Genomic DNA, 23,770 nt, shown 5'->3' with positions numbered 1-23,770 from the left:
TTTTCTTCACCCAGTGTTATCCTATTCCTTCAACTAGAGAAAACACACTGACCATCCTGACCTCGGAGGCATTTTTAGTCATGTGTTGGAAAATCCCGTTCAAACAGGCAACATAAGGCAGTCAAAATTAAAGCAGGCATGGCCAGGTTGTGCTGAGGTCAGTAGTTCACTAGTAAGGATAAAGCCCATCAGGACAAGGGAAATAGATAACTGTGTCAAAACATGGATATATAATCTCCATATGTATCTTATGGCTTTGGTAAGTGTTCTTTTGAAATGAACGAGTTCCACACTTATGAATGTAAAAGTGAAACGGTTCAAATTGAGTTCAGCATTTTTTTGTGTAGGGAAAAGACAATCTTTTAAAGTTGAGGTGTAGTTTCTCCCAGAATGTACCATCCTTTTTTTTTTTAATAGTCTAATGTGTATCATCAGAACACAGTGTCAAACTTTCCTGGTCACACGTCTTCAGTAGAGGCAGGAAGAGACAGACTGGGATTGGAGAGAGAGGGAGAGAAACTAAAGAGATTACAAAGTGTCAGGTTAAGAGAACGCTCGTCTTCTACATTGCCGGCCATCATCGGTGGAAACTGTGTTGTTCCTGTTGAAAGTCACAGCAGCTTCTTTGCAGGATTGTCTATGGAACGTTTCCACCAGCAACTGTATGAGAATCAAACTTGAGTGCATTTTTTTGAAGTTTTTTTTTAAAGGCTAAAGTTTATTTTCTAATCTCAGCCTCCGTTTTTTCTGAAGAAGCTGCCTTGGATTGTTGTTGACGCCATGACAAAGCAGTGTGACAGGAGATTTAATTGTTGTGTGCTGAAACCTATCATTGAACTGGACATTAGTTGTGCCAATACTATTACGAGGAATATGTTTACGGAGGGACATATGTTGAACGAGGAATAACTGCGTGAGTCATTTAATGCAAACTTTATCATTCAACTTTCATGTATTTCTTCTGGTCAATTGACAAGTCCACCGTATACACATATGAGATGATGCATAGGGCAAGAAATAACATCTGGACATTGTCGTCTCATGGGAAATGGGCCTTTGACATTTCACAACTACCTGAGATCAGCTCATCGTTGAAGGACAATTGGATTGAAGGACGACAAGCACCATGATCACAGAAACTGCCTGCAACCTTCGGTGACCCTTGTCCGGATTTCTAGTTTTCACTGTCAAAAGGTCACCATTTTCTAGGGAAAAACTATAGCGATATTAACACAAAGTGTAACGCATGGCAGGGATTGACAGCTCGCTGTGTGAGGTGAGCGTAGTGAAAGGCCATTGGACCTAAACTCCGGAGGGCCTGGCACTCCCACAAAGATTCAACCTGACGAAGGTGGGAGTGGGGGGGGGGGTTTCAAGGGAGTTAAATGGTGGTGATAACAGAAGACCCAGAAGGGTTAAAGGTTCAAAAGAATGGAGTGGCTGGCAGAGCAGGAGCTGTGGACATGTCTCTTATGTCCATTACCATGGTGGAAAGAGACGAGGACGATGGTGAGAGCGAAGGTGGGGAAACTGATTACATGCGAAACTATTGGGAGGATGAGGACGACGTCTACCAGGAGTTCGAAGAGTTGGACTTTAACTCACTGTCGGATCCCTCGGACGCGCAGAGCATTGTTTCAGATGACTCGTTCTACCCGCCAGATCATTCTTTTGCTTCCCACCTGTACCGCTCGCCCAGTCCGGAGAGCCCCGAGCCTATATCCTTCTTAAAGGCCTGCTGCAACAACAACGCCATCATCGTCAAGATCATGATCAGACAAGGAGTGACAGAGGAGGAAGTCAAGGAGACGGATAAGAACAAAAGAGTGGGTATCTAGTTTTAGTATTTTTATTCATTTTTATGTTTTTCATTTCACAAAGAGACCATGACAGGAAGGTTTGCACTTCGCTTGACTTATCCCAAGGCCTGTTTGGATGAGTCTACATATCCAGAAAACTGATGAAGGCCTTTTCACACCAAGAAAGAAATTTTTTTTTCCCTGACTCATGTTTTGTTCATTAAGTTTACACACCAACTCGGAAAAAGTTGTCTGTCATAAGTTTTCTGAACAGTTCTGATTTCCTGCATTTGTTTGCATCCATCAGTAAGCGCTCAGATTTTTCAAAGCTTTTGGACCGTGATGATGGAATAAAGAAAAAAAAAACCGTGAAAATTGCTGACTTGGTGGTTGACCATATAATTAGTATCACAGAAAGTTCCTCTGGACACATTTAGTGGGAGAAACGTTTCATCACTCATTGACTTGGTCAGTCTCAACAGACTGCAATGAATTAGTAGCTGTTAACAGTAATTAATAACTGAGCAATAGGGAAAAGCTGTTAAAACACCCTTGTTAACATTAGCATATGGATTGAGAATAAGTAACATCATTTTTTGATAGTTTTTATGAAATCAGCATAAGAAAAACAAATTACTAAGAAAATTTAAAATTAGAATAGAATTTATACATGCCATTTCTGAACCTGAGGTTAAGTTTAGGCATAAAGTCGTAAATGGTTAAGGTCAGGACAAATCTTTTGGTCTACGCAGTCTGGTAGGGGCTTTTAGAAAGAAGTTGAGATAAAAAAAGAAAAGAAAATGGCACTTGATACAATTAAATCTATATTAATAAGATGGTTATCAATATTTTCAAGCTATCTGCTAATGTTAACAAGTGTTATAGCTCATGAGTGCCCTGCTTCTCATTTATGAATCAACATTTACAGTTGCTCATAATAAAGCATAACCAAATAACTCTTAATAACTTCAAAAGGCTTACAAATGGAGTAATTGTAAGTGTATCTATTGTACTTGTGCTCACTATGGGGCTGCTAACTCTGGCATTGGGGAGTGTTTTGAAAATCCTGGTGTTTGTTAGGACAGGTACAGGGTGGAGCTGGGCAATATATTGATACAATATTTATCATCAGGGAAATAGACACGTTATCGATATCGAGGTGCCCCATCAAAAATATTGTGATATTTGATTTTCTCAGTATCCCCCAGCCTAATAACTACCACTGTCATGTTTGCTGTTAAGTAACATCTCGAAATTTTCCATATAGTTCAGATATTACTTGAAACATTGTGAATGCAGTGCTTTGGAAAAAAGAAATCCATGCAGATAATCTTATTAGGTTTATTAGCATACCTGGCGGAGGTGAGTTTCTAGTAGAGACCGTTTTGATTTTTCAGATGTGACCTGATTATTTCCGCAAGAAACATGCTTTGAGATTTTAACTAGCAAAATATGCTCTGAGTAAACCAAGATGCAGTGTGAATTACTGCAAGTAGGTCTACTACCATCAGAGTAAAACAATATCAACGAGCAGCACTGTTGCCCCCAGGAAGGTCTGGGCTTTCTGGATGGAGTTTGCAGATCAAACCTACAATGGTTTTTGTTGTGTTCACCCTTCTTAAAGTAAACCTCTCTCGCGCAGTACTCACTTTCTCTCACGCAGTATGATCTAGTCTCTCATGCACTAAATGCTGTCTCGCACAGTAACTCGTCCATTCTTGTGCATGTATCCCCATTTCCCCTGCAACTATTGCTCGGCTTTTGTCCAGTTTGGCACCTCAAATGAGTTAACTGTGCACATGTGTGACTCATCGACAGTTGAATCAGATCAGGCAGCGACAGTGTCAAAATCAAACCATTAGGTATTTTGGTATGACTCTTCAAAATAAATGAGAAGTCAGTCATATTTTGCAAGCTAACAAATCACTCATTGCTGATCTTGGCACAGGAGAACTAGAGGAACACTGGGTGAGCCAAAAATAATAAATAATTCGCTTTGCCGCTACCTGGAAGTGCCATAGTCTCCAATGTTAAAACACCAGTGTAAAAATACAATTTCAAAAGTGTGGCAGGATGAGGAAAAACACAGGAGACGAAGGCGAGTTTGATGTTTATTCCTCCGCTCCAAAACCAAACTACAGCAGGGACAACCCTGCAATAGCAAGCCCGGGAACGTAAACCACGTCCCCAGCTCACAGTCCTGCTGGGTGAGAGGCATAGCCCCTAGTGTCTGCCACACAGCCCCCCCCCCGAACACCCAGAAGGGACTCCTGGAAAGAAAATTAGCGTCTCACTGGAGGCTTAAGCAGCCTGCCATAACGGCTGCGCCGTCCCTCAGCCGAAACAGTAGGTGAAACACTGTCCAAAGTCAGCTGAGAAGCAGAACGCTGAACCCGTGAAGACACTGCTGGGGTCCTGGAAGGAGGACGACCCCGACGGAGAACCTGGGCCGGAAACACAACTTCGCCTGCCACCTTGTGCGCCGGTTTAAGCCTATCAAGCGTGACACGCTCCCTACGCCCACCCATATCCAGCACAAAACCCTTAGGACCTGTCTCAAGAACCCGAAATGGGCCATCGTATGGGGGTTGGAGGGGCGAGGGACAGAGGGACAGCCTCTGGCCACCTGGTGGTCCGATCTACCATTGTGAGCAGGTGTGTAAAACCCTGTGAAGAAGGTAGAGGGCCCACCAGTTCCACATGCACGTGGCCGAAACGTCTGGCCGGGAACGTAAACCACGCCCCCAGCTCACAGTCCTGCTGGGTGAGAGGCATAGCCCCTAGTGTCTGCCACAAAAGTAGGATTAATCACAGTCACAGCTGGAAATCGTCTCAGTAGCTACAATAAAACATTTCCCATGGCTGAGCTATGTTTTCTTACTGTTGTTTTATGAATGAAAGTCAAGCACAACCTTAGTTCTTTGAGACACCATGTTGTGCAACCTGGACACATCATCAGTAATGAACCTGGGGTCATCAGATGTTTTGAGTCTTAACGTCCGATGCCCTTGCCCAGACGACTTGTGTCCAGGTAGCACATTACGCCACGTGTCACCCCTCTTCACCTAGAGCCAATGGGAAGCCTTTTCTGTGGCGTCCAAGATGTTCCTAATGGCTCTTCTTTGCAACCCACAAATCCCCAAGAGTCCCGGGACCCGGTGTAGAGACTGACCTGCAAAGCCCCTGCAGCCCACTTCTTCTGGCTCACAGTGGGCCTTCCACCCATTCCTTTGACACTACCAGATCTGCATACTTGGCTCTCTTCCTTTCTCGTGCCTCCTCCATCTGATCTTCCCAGGGGACAGTTAGCTCTAGCAAAACCACTTGCTTTCCATATTTCCCATTCAATCAACTTGGGCCCTGCGCAAAACTCTTATAATAGCAGGAAAAACAGTTTTTACTGTCCATGTGTGCGTGTATTTCCCTTCTCCTGGTCAGTGAAAAATGGGGTAGTTTGTTGCCAAGTTCGGACACCAGAGAAAGGAAGATATGTACGCCTGGCAGAAATCTGCATTCTGAGAGCACTCCTCTAGTTTATGCTGTTTATTTTCCTTGGTCTTTCTTGAGCAGTTTTACAGTACTCAGCAATGTTTTAATCTCCTACTACTGTACACTAGACGTCAAGACCTCAATGGAAGTCTATGTATGGCTCTGCCGAGGCCCATGTTCCACCAAAATTGTTCGACAAAATTGTCTAATATTGTGATATATTCTGTACAAACAGAAAGCGCCAAAGAGACTACCACCCTCCCAGAACATTACCCTGACAGTATAAGACATGAATACTGATTCTTCTGGCCACTATATTTAAGATGACATAACAGTATGCGTAGTGTTTATATAGTAATGTGACAAAAAAAAAGCCATAGGAAATACTACACAGTAATTTTCCATCTCATATGGTTTTACCATAGTCCATGTTTGTATTGTCAGAATGGCAGTGAAGCACGAACCTCATTTTCACCAACCAGGATTTATGTAAATATGTGTAAAACCATAAAAGAATTACTTTAGTGTTACTTCGCAAACTTTTTTGTCATCACATTACTAGATTCAAAGATACATCCTAGAATGCACTGGGACACAACATCAGTGATGTTTCCTGAGGTCCTCAGGTGTTTTGGGTCTTTCAACATCATACACCCTCTCTCAGGCAACCCAGCCATGGTTGATCAGGCCCTGGCTTGTGTCCCAGCAGCATTGGTCCACAGATCACTCCTTCTGATCCAAAGCCATCTGGAGGGCCTCTGCAGCTTCCATGGAAGACTTGATGGCTTTCGTTTTAGCAGCCCCAGTGATGCCAAGTGCAGAGCTTGCACAGTGAGCGGCCAGCAAAGCCTCTACACCCCACTTCAATGGACTTGCAACGCATTTCCAACCTCTTCTCCGGCACTAGTCCACCAGCTCCTGGTACTTGGACTGCTTCCACTCATTTGCCTCCTCCATCCAGTCCTCCCAGGGAACCGTCAGCTCTGTAAGGAGCACCTGATTTGAAGAGGCTGATGGTAGCTTTATGTCTGGCCTCAATGAAGTTGTTGTAATGTGGTCTGAGAATCTGAGCTGCTCCTTGATGGTTGCTTGGATTGCTGCTGTATCTCTAAGGCTACAGTCAAAGACCTTGCCTAGGCTTTTGACTGGTTTCTCGGTAATGGATGGGATTGCAATGCCACCCAGAAAGAAGCGAAACCAGTCCACCACTTTTCCCCTCTTCCAACACCATGGCTCTGGATTTGGCTGGTTTAACACGCATCCTTGCCCAGGAGATGAGCTTCTCCAGGCCCTGGAGGCTCCACCTACCACCAGGCACCGCTGTTATAACAGTGAGGTTGTCCATAAAGGCTCTGATGGGTGGCTGCCAAATGCCTGACTTGGACAGAGGGCTTCTGGACTGTTTCAGCTGCCTTGACCACCATATTCATGGCAAGGGTGAAGAGTGTCACTGAGATGATACACCCAGTTATGATCCCCTTCTCAAGCCGGTGCCAGTCAGATGTTGTGTTCCCAGAAGTGACTGAGCCTGAAGTTCCCGTAGTAGTTCAGGATGAGGTCCTTGATCTTACTGGGTACATGGTGTCGGTCCAGAGTAGTCTCGATCAGCTTGTGGGGTGTTGAGCCGTATGTGTTGGCAAAGTCAAGCCAAAGCACAACTAGGTCACCCTTCCCTTTGTGCGCCTCCCTGATCAGCCGGGTGACGACTCTGGTGTGTTCTAGGCACCTCGGAACTCCAGGAATGCCGTCTTTTTGTACTGAAGTATCAGTGTAGGCATTCTTATGGTGTAAGTCTGTCATCCTTCTGGATAGGGCACTGAAGAAGATCTTCTCCTCCATACTAAGGAGCGAGATGGATCTGAACTGCTCCAGCTTGTTTGAGTTCTCTTCCTTTGGTATCCAGACTCCCTCTGTCTGCCTCCACTGGTCCGCTACAGTTCCCCTGGACCAAATCACCCGCAGAATCTTCCAGAGGATACTGAGGAGCTCTGGGCAGTGCTTGTGCACCTTATAGGGTACTCCACTGGGTCCCGGAGCAGAGTTGGCTCTGGCTGCAGTAACCACCTCTTGGGCAACAATTGTGTGTGTGTGTGTGTGTGTGTGTGTGTGTGTGAATTAATTGTAAAGCGCTTTGAGTGGCTGTTGCAGCTAGAAAAGTGCTATAAAAAATGCAACTTGATTGATTGATTGACTTCCTTCCAGGTGGGCTCTCTGGTGTTGAACTCCACTGTGGGCGCTGGTATGTCCAAAAGGGTTCTGTGGGGCCCTAGCACTTGTTCTCTATCAGGGTCAGTCAGAGTGTTGTGCAGGAAGTGGTCTACCTCTTCTTTAGAGCGGACAAGACGACCGCTGCGTTTCTGCCCTAACATCTGCCTTGTAAACCCGAATGGATCCGCTATAAACACAGTACACTTCTTGGCTCTCTCTCTCCTCTGTCTCCTGTGCCATTTTGCTCTGCGCAGGGTCATGAGCTTCTTCCTAATGATGTAATGGAGCTCAGCCAGTGGTGGTTTCTCCTTCTTGGTTGCTACCTTGAACTGCCTTGCCAGAGTCCGAAGCTCTTGCTGCAGTTGGTGGATCTTGTCTGCCCTTCGGTTCATGGGTCTGGTGGTCTTGCCCTTTTCAACACCAAACCTCTGCTGCAAAACTGACTGATGGCTGTCATCATCAGAAGTTGTCTGTCTGCATCTCCCTTTGCTGTTGACATGATGGTTTTGGCTGCGTCCTCGTCAAATTGGTGCCACTTTCTGTGCTGGCTTGCTGGAGGCCACTTGATTTGATTCTGCTGAACTCTGAAGGATTTTAAGGTGGTGATCATTCTTGCAGACCTTGCCGCAAATGCATCTTCAAGTTGCCATCGTTGATGGTCCATTTGCCAAGGTCGTCATCGTTAGGTCCATTCTATTGGGGTGTTCATTCTCCCCCCCTCTCGGGCTCCCCTGGGGGTGTATACTATATATGCTAAATTATAAAGTTTATACTAAATACTATAATATTTCCACAGTGTAGAAAGTTTTCCCATAGTATTATGCTGTAGTGAACAGCTTTAATGTTTATATAATGTGAAGAGAAAAAAACCCCCCAATACCACAGTTATTTTCTGTTTTCTATGGTTTTACTATAGTCCATGTCCATACGGGTAGAATAGCACAGTGAGGCACAAACATCACTTTTACTGACCAGAATTTGTGGGCAGGCAAGGGGAGCCTAGATCAGCTCCTAAATACGGAGAGGTCAGAAGGAAATCATCCTGCAGAGCAAATCCTCCTGGAGTGTTGGGGCGGTTGGTTAAGCCTGTAGTGACAGATGGGGAACGTGGGGTTCCCAGAAACAAATGGTGTCAGCTTGGAGTCAGGTCTCACCTTTTAAAAGGCTTACCAGGACATCAAGCTCACCACATCACACTACACCAGGTGTACATTATAGGATATGAGTGCATAGTTAGAAGGAACAGACAGGGAACTTCTTGAATTGGTAATGCAGTAGTGATGATTTTCAAGTGTAGATTTTGAGAGCTTGAATGCCTATTACAACTTTCACTATTTCATCCAAATGATACCAGGGCCATTAGTCCCCAGACGAAAACAACCGAAGTCAGTTTTTGGCAGCACCAAATTAAGTCAGACTAGATATACACAGGTGCCCATTACCTGATCTTTCATGGCTTTTTACAACGGGAAGAATTGCATGACATCTGATTTTGAATTACAGCAATTTTCTATATTTAATCATGAATGCACCCATAGATTTCAAATTGTTTCTCCCTCCGGTTAATTTCAGAGTATTTTAAGTTGAATTAGAAGCTGTTATGTAATTAAGTCCCACACGGACCTGATATATGTTTTGAAAGTGCTATCTAAATAAAATTTTGCTTGCTTGCATATATTCTCCTCCAGGACCTCTGATACAACAGCCTCTTTTACGCCTCGTTGTAGGAATGTCCCTTTTTCTTTCTTTATTTCTCTTTTCATTCTTTTGTCTTTTTATTTTTGTTTTTTCTTACTTTTGTTTTTTTCTTCCCTGCAGACTGATCAATTGTAACAGTCTTGTTTTAGACTGCAGCAAAAAAAAAATTAAAACATTTTTTTAAGCAATTTTGAGTTTTTTAGTTCGGTCCCTCGTAAGCTGACCATCTCTTAACACACGCAAAGGTGCGATTATGTCACATCCAGAGAGTTGTGTTCAGAGCAGAACTGTATGATTTGATCTGGAAATCGGATACTAAATTACCAACTGAAAGGCCGTCAAACTGAGATCCAAATGGGGAAAATTAAATCTTTATTATCTGTATCTCTAATTTGAGGTTATATTGTGTTAATTTGAATCAAGTTGCATTTCATTTGAAAAGCCTTTCACCAGCCACAATTCAGTCCCAGGGGGCTGTACAATCACATTCTCCAACAGATGAAAAGAGAATACGTAGTTACGAATGTAAGTCCCCCCCTATCCTTGTACCCTTGGAAGAAGCCCTCTCTCAGGACAGATAGACATGTAATTGATACGAAGTGGATGGAGTAGACAGGCAGCATCAGATTTATAATAACCACTCAATGTGGCATTAAATGAATACATGAGTTACACTGAGACAAAACCGAATAATATATGTATATATGTTAGCAACATATTAATGAATACTAGAAGGGCAGTTGTAGTCGTATTTTGAAACACTGTTTTGTGATACTCTAATTATCCCAGATTAATACACTCCCTTTTTTGGTTGTTCCCCTCCATTAAGAAAGTGTGTCCTTGAAGTCGCGTGTTTTATCTAACAGGCTGTTCTACTACCCTTCATACTACCTGTTTTTTTTTTCTGTCCTTTTGCGTGTGACATATCTTGGGATATTCAGTATAATGTGATTAGGAACAAGTATATTAGAGGGACAGCTCAGGTTGGACAGTTTGGAGGCAAGATTGAGATGGCTTGGACGTGTGGAGGAGAGATGTTGGGTATATCGGGAGAAGGATGCCAAGTAGGGAGCTGCCAGGCAAGAGCAAAAGAGGAAGGCCAAAGAGGAGGTTTATGGATATGGTGAGAGAGGACATGCAGGTGGCTGGTGTGACACAGGAAGATGCAGAAGACAGGAAGAGATGGAAATGGCTGATCCGCTGTGGGTGACCCCTAACTGGAACAGCCGGAAGAAGTATCATTTACCCTGTAGTTTAACTCTTTACACTGTTGAATTACTACAAAACGTTTAAAACTAGAAAGATAATCACATTTTTGGTGTGATTGCCACTACCTTTATGTTAGCCCAGCTATCTATTTATACAGCAGTTGGTTGGTTCTATCGTTCTACTGTGACCTGACTGCATTATTTGTCTGTAGGTCATCTTGTTTAATGTCTTGGTCTCGTGGCCCAAAGGGTGTCGGTGGTTCTTATCTCCATGAAAGGTCGCTTAAGTCCATAAGAGCTATAGCTCAGCTTGGTGAAGAACCGTAAAAGACTTATATGGGGCGCCTCCATAGCCAAATGGTTAGTGTTTTCTACATGGTCGCAACGTCACTGTTTCGAACCCAGCTGGCGACCTTTGTTGCATGTCATACTCCTGCCGACCTCATTTCCTGTCCATCTCGTCACTGCACTGTCTAATAAAGGTAAAATACCAAAAAAAAAACCCAAAAAAACAAAACAAATCTGAAAGACTTGCATTATCGCGAGGCAGGTGGAATGCCGAGTCTCATTCGAATAGGAAACACCTACTCATCATGGCTGTTATTCCCTTGGTTAGGACAGTGAAGGATGGTACATCTAAATGTGAGAGTTAGAACTCAGGTTCGTGAGATGCTTGGCATTTAAAAATCCCTATCTATGATGGAAACGCACTAGATTGAGGCAGAATGGTAGCAGTAAGGGGCAGTGGCTGCTTAGTAGTGTTTTGCCAGTATAAGCACAAGGCTATTAGGTCAGTACTGAAATGCCAGAACAAGGATTCAGTGGTAAAATCTAAAAGGCCAGATTTGCTAAACTTGTGGATTAAGCTGTAGGCATCATGTCATAGAAAAACCAAGATAGTGCTCAGTGAAGGGATGTGCTTACTATGATCGGTTGCCAGGATATTGTAAAATTGTTGAAGTTTCTCTGAAACACTCACTCAAACTTAAGAAGAAAGCCACTTTATTTTTGTCATTGTACAGTTGTTTGGTTACAATTTGTCTTTGGCATTTAACCCATCCTATTGTATAGGAGCAGTGGGTAGCTGCAGTGCCTAGGGACCAACTCCAGTTCTTCTTTCCATTGCCTTTCACATATTCTAATGGTTTCAAATGGAAAGATAGAGGGGAAAAAAACAGCAAGTATGAATACAGATGGAGTTTTTGTTGTTCATAGTCTAGGGACAGGCAATATTCAATATTAGTTTATCATCCTTAAATGGTGCTGGGATGAAATTTGAATATTGTCATATCAATATACAAATTTGCTGTCTAAATGATACTGAGAGTCTATTGTCTAAATTTTCTCACAAAATCAGGGGGGAAATATTTGAAGGAGTATTATATGAAAATTTGTTTTGGTTTGATATATTTCACATTACCAAACCATTCAGTGTGATGAACCTCAGTTGGATTTGTAGATGTGTTATTTTCACATTTTTAAACAGATGATGATATTGATATGATGTAAAATTCCCTATGACCATTGTGATATTTTCCATATTGCCAAGCACTAGATTTGGGTCATTTATTCTAGTGCTTATAAATAAAACTCAGTCTTATATATCTAGCAGTGAACAGGCTAAGCACTCTTATCAGCCACAGATTCCCAAAATTTGTTAGTTCTTTTATACACCATGTGGTGCAACCTGGACACATCATCAGTAATGAACCCGGGTCATCAGGTGTTTTGGGGGTTAACATCAGACACCCTCACCCAAGTGACCCAACCGACTTGTGTCCAGGTAGCGCATTACACCACGCATAACCCCTCTTTACCCAGAGCCAATGGGAAGCCTTTTCAATGGCTTCCAAGATGTTCCTAATTGCTCTTCTTTGCAACCCACAAATCCCCAAGAATTTTAGGACCTGATGTAGAAACTGGTCTGCAAAGCCCCTGCAGCCCACTTCTTCTGGCTCACAGCGGGCCTTCCACCCATTCCTACAACGCTACCAGATCTGCATACCTGGCTCTCTTCTTGCGCCGCCTCCATCCGATCTCCCCAAGGGGCAGTTAGCTCTAGCAGAACCACTTGCTTGGTTGTCACGGACATCAGGACCATGTCTGGCCTGAGTGTGGTAGCTGTGATGGTGTCCGGGAACCTCAGTTGTCTCCCTAGGTCGACCAGGAACTGCCAGTCCCTTGCTGTTGTGAGCAGTCTGGCTTGGGCTGGGGCTGGGGCTTCTGCCCTGCTTGAACAAAGGCGATGGTGCATTTTGTTGGGTGTTGTTGCTTGCTGTAGCTGTTGCCAGTAAGAGTATAACAAAAAAGAGTGCAGTTTACTACAATGCCTTAAAAGCCAATGCTACCTGTTAAAATTTATTTCCATTTTTAAGGTTTGTTGACTTAACATTTTATAACAATGCTAACTGGGTGTTTGTAAAACAGCATTTTGATGTATATCACTGGAGACAATGCCGATTATTGTTACGCAATCAAATGATCTTCAATCTAAGGTGACATTTTACTCTAGCTTGTCTGTTGTTTCCCTGCTCTGTCTGTTACACGACGAACCAATTTCATTCTGAGGGCAGAAACGTTGATGGCCAGTGTGGACTCGGAGCACCAACTATCCATAAATTGGCTAGATTAAAGGTGGTGTGTACTCTTGTTTCACACTGAACTTCGATCATTTAGCAGTGGGAATAACTACAAAAAGCAAGTGAGACAAATTCAAATGGAAGTGTGCACACACCACAAACATCAAACATTTTTGAACGGCCTCTAGTACATATTATTTGCCGTGATAACACGGGTGCAGCCGGGGGCATCCGGGTGGCATGGCAGTCTGTTCCGTTGCCTACCAACACGGGGATCGCCGGTTCGAATCCCTGTGTTACCTCCAGCTTGGTCAGGCATCCCTACAGACACTATTGGCTGTGTCTGCAGGTGGGAGGCCAGATGTGAGTATATGTCGTGGTCGCTGCACTAGCGCCACTTCTGGTCGGTCAGGGGCACCTGTTTGTGGGGGGGGGACTGGGAGGAATAGCGTGATCCTCCCATGTGCTATGTGCCCCTGGCAAAACTCCTCACTGTCAAGGGAAAAGAAGCAGCTGGCGACTCCACATGTATCGGAGGCGGCATGTGGTAGTCTGCAGCCCTCCCCAGATCAGCAGAGTGGGTGGAGCAGCAACCAGGATGGCTCAGAAGAGTGGGGTGATTGGCCAAGTGCAATTGGGAAGAAAAAAAAGGGACATGGGTGCAGCCAAAGGAGGTTTGCGGCAGGGGTCAGATGGGTCATTTGATCTACTGCAAAAAAAGCAAAAGGTCCAACTGCATTCAGTGAAACTAAGTGGCAGTTGCCCAAGAAACAATATAGGCAATAGCCCACTACCATATGTTTTAAGATTAAAATATCCCTTTTTGATGGTCCTTCCTCTAAGTTACAAGTTTTGGCATGCTATAATGTATTGGTAGTCATAGTGGGTTAGCTCAGAATAAAAAGCTAAATTTTGTGGGAAAATGGAGTCACTCCTTTTTAGTAGGCTGACAACAGCCCTGGTTTGCTAAGGACTTCGGAAATGAAAATCATTTGGCAATAGGCAGAATAAATCACTTCTCACACACACACACGAGAGAGAGAGAGAGAGAGAGAGAGAGAGAGAGAGAGAGAGAGAGAGAGAGAGAGAGAGAGAGAGAGAGAGAGAGAGAGAGAGAGAGAGAGAGAGAGAGAGAGAGAGAGAGAGAGAGAGAGAGAGAGAGAGAGAGAGAGAGAGAGAGAGAGAGAGAGAGAGAGAGAGAGAGAGAGAGAGAGAGAGAGAGAGAGAGAGAGAGAGAGAGAGAGAGAGAGAGAGAGATTCACTCACCCCTCTTGTCTTGTGTTTCAGTCTGGGCTGATTGTGGCGTGCTACAAGGGTTATGTGGACGTGGTCATCGCGCTCTCTCAGTGCCCATATGTGGACATCAACTGGCAAGACAATGAGGGCAACACTGCGCTCATGACCGCCGCACAAGCAGGTAAACACAAGCAGCAGAGCACCTCTTGATGGAAGAGTTTAAGCTAATTTTCGACAAAGATTTAATACCTTGATATTTTTATTAAACGTTAAAACCTCCAGTGTCTCATTCTTCCCTGTTTGGGCAGCAAGGGAAAAAAGGCCACAAAGTTGAGGACAAAGTAAACATGTCAAAATACAGTTAGGAATAGCTTTTTGCAAATGACTGAAAGTAAAGAGCTCATACATTTAAGAGATGTTTCTGAAAGTCAGTTTCTATGTCAACATGGACCAGAATCTCAAAGGAATGTTTCCAATATGTTGTGGAATCCATGCCATGAAGAACTGAAGCTGTTTGAGAACAAAGGGAGGCCCTACCCACTATTAGTATAGTGTTCCTAATAAAGTGCTCAGTGAGTGTATATCAAACCAAAAATAGGTACTTCTGTTTATGCTGTGGTGAAAAGGTTATATCTGTCCCATGTCACATTCTACATAGTGAGAAACCCTAATATTGTCTTTGTTTCCAATAGACCCCTGTTAGCTGCTTTTTAATTTACATTCTTCACTATTTCTCCTTCCTCTTGCAGTAAATACAATCCACAACTCCCTCTTCAACTACTGTGTATATACACCGATCAGCCAAAACATTAAAACCACCTGCCTAATATTTGTAGGTCCCCCTCATGCCGACAAAACATCTCTGACCCGTCGAGGCATGGACTCCACAAGACCTCTGAAAGTGTCCTCTGGTATCTAGCGTCAAGACTTTAACAGCAGATCCTTTAAGTCCTACAAGTTGCAAGGTGGGGCCTCCATGGATCGGACTTTTTTCCAGCATATTCCACAGATGCTCAATCGGATTGAGATTTGGAGGCCAAGGCAACACCTTGACCTCTTTGTCATGTTCCTCAAACCATTCCTGAACAATTTTTTTGCAGGGTGCATTATCCTGCTGAAAGATTCCACTACCATCAGGAAATACCATTGTCATGAAGGGGTGTACTTGGTCTGCAACAATGTTTGGGTAGGTGTGACTTGTCAAAGTAAAATCCACATGAATACCAGGACCCAAGGTTTCCCAGCAGAACATTGCCCAGAGCATCACACTGCCTCCGCTGGCTTGCCTTCTTCCCATAGTTCATCCTGGTGTACCATCTCTTCCCCAGGTAAATGACACACACGTACCCAGCTGTCCACATGATGTAAAAGAAAATGTGATACATCAGACCAGGCCACCTTCTTCCATTGCTCCATGGTTCAGTTCTGACGCTCACATGCCCATTGTAGGTGCTTTCAGTGGTGGGTAGGGGTTGTCATTGACACTCTGACTGGTCTGTAGCTACGCAGCATGCTGTGATGTACTGTGTTCTTACACTGGTCTATCATAGCCAGCATTAACTTTTTCAGCAATTTGAGCTACAGTAGCTGTTCTGTGAGATTGGACCAGACGGGCTAGCCTTCGCTCCCCGTGCACATCAGTGAGCCTTGGGTGCCACCTCTTGACAGGTGCCAATGTAACGGGATAATCAATGTTATCCACTTACCTGTCAGTGGTTTTAATGTTTTGGTTGATCAGTGTATAGCAGAAGGGGATTTATTGTGGGGAGTTGTGCCAGGAAACTACCTGGCTGGCTCAAATGAAAGCACATTATGAGGGCTGCTACTCACAATGACAACGGTCAATTGTTTTTGCCAGCATTAAAATGTATTATCGGTACTAATTTCATGGCAGTGCAGCCACTGCAGTGCCCTGCTGCCTCATCCAGTACAGATGATGAATGGCCCTCTGTGGCCTGTGATGAATAGCTGCAGACCAGTCTTCATTTTCTGCTTCATTAAGGGAACTATTGATCCCTCAGTGTGACAAAGCACTCCGCAACGCCTCATGGAAGGGAAAATAGGTGAACAGGAAGATGAGTCAACAAACCACAGGGTTGCCAAATCAGAAGGGTCACAGACTTGTTTGTGTTGTTTATCTATTCAAAAAAATATATTCAGAGTGCTGTGTTTTAATGGCCATAGATGAGATGGCATTGTAGTTTCTGGAAGTAAAATAGTGCCCTGCTGATTTGAAGTCCTTGTTGATGAGGTTTGTGAAGCTTATTAGCAGCTGAAAAGTAGCAGGATGTCAGTCAGTTATGTTTCACCTAATTGCCATTAATGTTTAACATCTATATGCTCCCACTAGTCCAGATTATGGAAAACAACAAAATGTTACCATAATTATGCAGATGACATGCAGATTTACATAACCATATCACCAGGGGACTATATCCCATACAAGCACTGAGTAAGTGCATTGAACAAAACAATGATTGGATATCTCAGAATTTTCTTCAATTAAACAAAAATAAAACTGAAGTAATTGTCTTTGGAGCCAAGGAAAAACGACTCAAAGTCAGCACTCAGCTACAATCAGTAATGTTAAAAACTACAAACCAAGCCAGAAATCTTGGTATAGTCAGGGACTCGGACCTGAATTACAAAGTCCGCCTACTGTCACCTGAAGAATATATCAAGAATTAAAAAATTTTGTATTAGCAGGATTTGAAAAAACTTGTATTTATCTTTAGTCGATTCGACTACTGTAATGGTTTCTTTGTAGGTCTTTCTAAAAACTCAAACAGCTGCGGCTGATTGAGAACTCTGCTGCTCGAGTCCTCACTAAGACCAAAAGAGTGGATCACATCACTCCCAGTCCTGAGGTCGCTATATTGGCTCCCTGTCCATCAAAGAATTGATTTTAAAACTGTGCGCTTGGTTTATAAAGTACTGAATGGTTTAGGGCCAAAATTAACAAAATTTTTGAAAAATGTCCCCCTTTTTCTCCCCAATTGTATCCGGGCAATTACCCCACTCTTCCGAGCCATCCCGGTCACTGCTCCACTCCCTCTGCCAATCCGGGGAGGGCTGCAGACCACATGCCTTCTCTGATACACATGGAGTCGCCAGCCGCTTCTTTTGACCTGACAGTGAGGAGTTTTGCCAGGGGGATGTAGCGTTTGGGAGGATCATGCTATTCCCCCCAGTTCCCCCTCCCCCCTGAACAGGTGGCCCGACCGACCGACCAGAGGAGGTGCTAGTGCAACGACCAGGACACATACCCACAACCGGCTTCCCGCCCCCAGACATGGCCAGTTGTGTTTGTAGGGATGCCCGCCCAAGCCGGAGGTAACACGGGGATTCAAACTGGCGACCCCTGTGTTGGTAGGCAGCGGAATAGACTGCTATGCCACCCGGATGCTGGGCCAAAATACATTTCTGATTAACTGCTACACTATGAACCATCCAGACCTCTCAGATCGTCTGGGACAGGTCTGCTTTCTGTCCCCAGTCAAAGCTAAACATAGAGAGGCAGCTTTCAGTTTTTATGCACCGCATATCTGGAACAAACTCCCTGAAAGCTGCAGGTCTGCTACAACTCTCCATTCTTTTAAATCTAGGCTGAAGACTTTCCTCTTTGCCGCTGCCTTTTATTAAATAAAACTTGAAGCTTTTGATTTTCATCTTATGCTGCACTGTAACTTTTACTCTTCTTATTGGTTTAACATTGTTTTTTATTGCATTATGTTGCTTTTAATGCCTTTTATGTTTTATGTAAAGCACCTTGAATTGCCTTGTTGCTGAAATGTGCTATATAAATACATTTGCCTTGCTTTGCCTAATTAGAAAACCGCTGCCAAAGTGCCTTTGAGCTGAAATTTGTGACTTTAAAAAATGGCGCCTTTCTAAGTTGCCTACAGATCTGTTTGTGTGCATGTTTATGCACACTTACAAATTGATTTAGTATTTTAATCATCAAACTGAATTTAACAAGCCTTATGATGTCATTGCATGCTGTGTGTGATTGTGAGCATTGTGTCAGTGGTTGTGTCAGAATTGATCTTTTTGTCAGAAGCTTGGCAAAGTTGAAATGACTTTTGAACCAGCATTATAACAAAGTGATACTAGGTCTCTTTGTTGGTGATGGTACTGTACAACTGGTAGTAGTCTTGGAGTGTGGCCTTCCTATCCAGACTGTGTAACAATGATGATTTCCTCTGGTCTGCAGGTCACTTTATGATCTCCAACTACCTGCTGAACTACTTTCCACGCCTGGACATAGAGAGGAGGAACTGTCACGGTTTCACGGCCATGATGAAGGCTGCTATGCAAGGCCGAGCAGACACTGTCAGGACACTCATGTTGGCAGGTAAAACACGAAGAAATAGACCAAAGTACACATTCCCCGCAAAATACAGTTTAACGCATTTCAACATATGCAAAATGCATAAACACAGGCATACACACAGAGATAACCTCACCATTTTCAGTGTGGAGCTCACATATCCAATTTATTGTGTAACACATGCCTATAGTTCAAAGCTGGTAGACAGTATTAGAAACCATGTGGAAGAGGATTTTTGAGTTTTTAAAAAAAAATTTTTCAATCATGGCTGGTGTTAAAGTATGCTGAACAGATTTTATATGCAAACCTTTTTCACCTTCCATGCAAATGCAAGAGTTAGATGTACTTAAAGGGAAACAATCATCAATTTCAGCATTAACTCTGTGTATGTTGAAGGGATTACAGTTCATTGGCAGCCATACTACTGAGCAGTCTTCTGTGTGTCTGAAACACTGCTGAAAAGTCCCACCAATGATGTTACCAGTGGACATATGCTGTAAAAAGATGGCGATGCACAGATTTTCACAGACACTTTTTGGCACAATTTGGGCAGCTTTTCATGTATATATACGTATATATATATGCGCGTGTGTGTGTGTGTGTGTCTGTCTGTCTGTATGTGTATATATGTGTAACTTTGTTAAAAGAAACGCTCAACTGTAGGGAAAGTTGCTCAACAAATAAGGAGTAAAATAGTCCAGTGAGTCAAGTAAATTCTTTGAGGCAGTACAAGCCTGTTTCATGCCATAATACTGATGATTGCCTATGGCATGAAACAGGCTTGTACTGTATCATAAAGAATTTACTATATATATGAGCGATATACCTTTAATGAAGAGTGTTGAAGTTCCTTTAAAATACTGAATTCAGCACTAAAACTAGGCAGCATGGTGGCCCAGTGGTTAGTGCTGTCGCCTCACAGCAAGAAGGTCCTGGGTTCAAACCCCGGGGTTGTCCAACCTTGGGGGTCATCCCAGGTTTTCCTGTGTGGAGTTTGCATGTTCTCCCCGTGCCTGCGGTGAGTTTTCTCCAGGGGCTCTGGTTTCCTCCCACCATCAAAAACACATGCATGTTAGGGTTCATACTCCTGTCTGTGCCCCTGACCGAGGCATGGCAAGACGAACTGGAGTTGGTCCCCAGGTGCTGCACGGCAACTACCCACTGCTTCTAGCTACACAGCTAGGATGGGTTAAATACACACTGTAATTTCCCTTCGGAGATCAATAGAGTACATTAAAAAAAATATGTGCAATGTGTATGCAAATGTAACAAATAATGCCCTAAACCCAAATATTTCCTTTATTCCTTGTATTTCCAGGCGCGGATGTGGAGGCGCGGGACTATGGCCGTAAGATGACTTCTCGGGAGTGGGCTCTCTTCACGGGTCGATACGAGACAGCCTACCTGATGGACAGACTGATGGCTCAGCCCTGCGCGGAGCAGTTCTGTGACTCTTACTGCCTTGAATGGCCCATGCTGCAGGTTAATATATTTTCCCAATAGCGTGACAAAACTGACCAGGCATCCTTAGAAGCACCTCATACATCTAGTCTTCTCTGAAGTCACACTATTTGCATTCACACTTTGAAAGTATTCAATTAGTGCTGCGCCATTTCTCTCCAAAGGGGAATGATTTGGGAAAGGCAAAAGTGACTCTCTTAGGATATTGTAGGGTACAAGCGATGGTTGCCACAGTTTTAGATCTCAAAAATTATTCAATTCATTTAGTTCAATACAGATGTTGCGTCACTAGTATGTATGGATAGGGATGCAAAATAGAAGTAAAACTGTGATATTCTCTATTTTGAGTGATTCAAACAAAAGAAATCTATTTTGTGGAGCACTTAAGAATGAAACATCTGGGTGTTCGGGCAGTGTAGCGGTCTGTTCCGTTCCCTACCGACATGGGGATCACCGGCTCGAATCCCCATGTTGCCTCTGGTTTGGCTGGGCGTCCCTACAGACACAATTGGCCATGTCTGTGGGTGGGAAGCCAGATGTGGGTATGTGTCCTGGTCGCTGTACTAACGCCTCCTCTGGTCGGCCGGGGCACCTGTTCGGGGGGGGGGGGGGATAGCGTGATCCTCCCGTGCGCTACGTCCCCCTGGTGAAACTCCTCACTGTCAGGGGAAAAGAAGCGGCTGGCGACTCCACATGTACATCGGAGGAGGCATGTGGTAGTCTGCAGCCCTCCCCGGATCGGCAGAGGGGGTGGAGCAGCAACCAGGATGGCTTGGAAGAGTGGGGTAATTGGCCAAATACAATTGAGGAGAAAAAATAATGAAATATCTATGGGAAAATGATGTGATATGTCTCCCCAATTTTCTTAATGTATGTCCAATAGATTTGTTGGAGCTACACTTTGTGAAATAGTGTGCTGGTAATGACGTTTATTTCAACCCTAAGAAAATATGAGTAGACAAGGGCGCAATGATTTTTTTTTAAAGTTAGTGCCCAATTTTTAGTAGTTAGGCACATATTTATCAGTTGAAAGGATTCTTGTTGTTTGATCATTTGCTTTCAGTTGTAATTTGCACTCATATTTTCTGTAATTACATACATACAAACACAATGCTTTCATTCCACTAAACATTTCAGCCAGGCATATATTCCTGTGGTTCTCCCACATACATACCCAATTACATCTATTGTCCTGATTGCAATTCTGCATCTGCTTTAACAGGAGCTGGTGGCAAAGGCAAATGCCCCGAAATCCTTCTGGAAACGTTTCACCAACCTCCGCCTCTGCTGCCCCTTCACGTTCTACTTCAACAGCAAGGTAAACCCCGTGGATGATGGTGTCCTGGACCACATGGTTCGGGTCACCACCAGCCTCTCCAGCCCACTCGTCGCCACAGCCTGCCGCACGGTGAGCCCTGGCAGCCCGCCGTGCATCGGGAAGCGCCGCTACGCCGTGCAGGAAATCCTGAAGCGGCAGCGTGTGGAAGAGCTGAGGCGGCTGGGACCAGAGAGGCTCAACAACTACAAGAGACTTTTCCAGAACTCCCGGGTCCTTCTCATCCCGAAAAAGCCGGCTCGCCGATCCAGCCTGCAGCCCCAGCTGCTCCGGGAGGTGGCGGCCGTGTCCACGGTGGCCATGAGACGAGCAAGTCTGCTGCCGTTGAACATGATGAGGAGGAGCAGCGTGCGGCCGGGTATAGTGGTGCCCAAAGTGAGGCTCTGCAAGGCCCCGGTGCCCACCTTCATACCTGAGAAGATCTGTGCGAAGAGCGGTGACAACCACCATCTCATGATCCCCAAGTGGAATTACAAAATGAAGAAGGAGGAGAGGAGGCAGGAGGAAGACAGGCAGAAGCTGCTCCCGTTGATAAGAAGGAGGTGAGACAAAAGGGAAAGAATACATTGAATGGAATACAGAGAGGAGGAGGCTGGTGGAGAAACAGAGATGGAAGAGGAAAAACAAAGGCAGTAAGTCACCATTAGTGACAAGAGGGCCAGGAGAGACAGAGAATGGAAAAGAAAAGTCCCAGAGGATAGAAAAAAAAACAGTTGATAAAAGATAAAAGGAAGTTGAGGTCAGAGCATGAAAGGCAGATTTATTTTATTTTTTTGTCTTTGTTATGGAGGAGGAAAAGGGAAGAGGGAATCGGCTAAAACAGAAGCAGAGAAGAGAAACAAACTGATGAGATGATGGGAAGAGTTGAGTGTAGTTTTACCAGCAAAAAATAATACAATATTTAGGAAAAAAGATGGATTGATGGAGAAAGAATCGGGCTAAGTGAAGAAGGGGAATGGTTATGAGGAAAAGAGGAGGTAGATTTGTCTTGAACACTCCAAAAGGCCCATTATATAATTTGGCACAAAGGGGGCATTTTGTAGACTCCTAATAGACTCCAAATTTTGGCGATCTGCCTATACATATCCATAATCAAAACAATGTAAAATGCTCATATTTTGGTGCTATATAATCAAAATTCAGGTGGTAACTGGTAAAAATGATTGGCAATAGCTTCAATGAGTCACAAGCTCAAGAGACAAGCCCAAAGGACTCAAATAATGATTTCTGTTTTAGGCGAATTGAATTTAAACCATGTTTTGAGCTTCTGCAACTCCATTTCAGTAATGCTTTGGTTACATCTTGACACTTAATGAACAAACTACTAGGGACCTCTCTGTAGAGACATACATTCAGAAGTGTTCAAGAGCTATGGCCATTTTACTTCGGGTATGTTATTTCTGACCTGGGTCCAAAAATAAAGAGGCATCTTAATGGGTTAAAGGAGAAAGTGAAGTGGTGGTGTGTCAGGGGGAGAAATGATGCGCAGGGGAGGAATCGGGTTAGAAGTGAGGAGGTGACAGCCGGGTAGAGAGATGTCATGAGATACAGAGACCTGATGGAGATTCCCGGCTCGCTGGTCTGGTTGATCTCTTCAGAAAAGAAACACTGGCTGTGCAAAAGAAGACCACAGGGCCATTCCCACAGCAGAGAACATTTTATTCATGGACAATAATTTGACAAACTTTGCCAGGTAAACTTGAGCCTGTTTAAGAATTTCAAGGGCATTGTCACAAAATAATTGTCCAGATCCAAACTGTTGCTTGTAGATTGTCAGCCTTGTGTCCATGCCTGCATTGGATCAAGGCTAAGGCGTTAACGATAATCATTAATACTTGTTACCTCACTGGTGATTTAGCCTGGTGACCTATTATAACTGCGTGCTGGACAGCATCTAAGAGGACACAATAATCTGCCGATCAGGATGCCTCGCCTCCACATAAATCGTAATCTGAAACCCAGATTCCTAAATTAGCCGTGAGCTTTTTCCCCCATGATACTTGATTGTTATTGGGATTCACACATTCAATATGGATTTGAATTTAAATGTTTTATGTAAAATCCAGACGCTTACAGTGTTCTTGCAAGACTTTTGGGAAGCACAAATTGGGACCTGGAAACAAGAACACTGTTGACTGGCGGCTGCGTCCAACAGTTTCAGCAAGACAAGTTGATGCAGTTGCTCGACGAGGTCGTATCTGAATCAAATTTTACGATGAGAGTTTAATTGTATGGAACTGTCAAGGAGATCATCAGGAACAGGGTTGGCTAGACTGCATTGGACTGGACTGGACTATATGTAGACTGGAATGGACTGGATAAGGTTGACCCCTAGACTGCCTCACTCTGTACCAGATCTGAGTCAACTCAGATTGTTGCAGGTTTGAAGACTTGCTTGTCAAAGCACTGCAAGCCATAGAGGCAAA

At 44.0% G+C, this 23,770-nt stretch overlaps 1 protein-coding gene across 1 annotated transcript; it reads left to right on the top strand.

Annotated features, from left to right (window-relative positions):
- Positions 1–1,385: 1,385 nt before the first annotated feature.
- On the top strand, positions 1,386–21,890 carry LOC130124272 (ankyrin repeat domain-containing protein 33B-like). The gene is made up of 5 exons (XM_056293726.1): positions 1,386–1,826; positions 14,269–14,398; positions 18,431–18,571; positions 19,866–20,029; positions 21,231–21,890. The coding sequence occupies exons 1-5, from the start codon at positions 1,386–1,388 to the stop codon at positions 21,888–21,890; spliced, it is 1,536 nt and encodes a 511-aa protein (XP_056149701.1).
- Positions 21,891–23,770: the final 1,880 nt, after the last annotated feature.

This window comes from Lampris incognitus, chromosome 14, assembly GCF_029633865.1.
Source record: "Lampris incognitus isolate fLamInc1 chromosome 14, fLamInc1.hap2, whole genome shotgun sequence".
Taxonomy (NCBI): Eukaryota; Metazoa; Chordata; class Actinopteri; order Lampriformes; family Lampridae; genus Lampris; species Lampris incognitus.
This window is presented reverse-complemented; position numbering and strand designations above follow the sequence as displayed.

Bases quoted from the DNA above. Each gene is read 5' to 3' on its own strand.
- LOC130124272 (XM_056293726.1), top strand. From the start codon at position 1,386: ATGGTGGTGATAACAGAAGACCCAGAAGGGTTAAAGGTTCAAAAGAAT. The intron at 14,399-18,430 runs GTAAACACAAGC...TCTGGTCTGCAG, and splicing joins CATGACCGCCGCACAAGCAG to GTCACTTTATGATCTCCAAC. The intron at 20,030-21,230 runs GTTAATATATTT...CTGCTTTAACAG, and splicing joins TTGAATGGCCCATGCTGCAG to GAGCTGGTGGCAAAGGCAAA.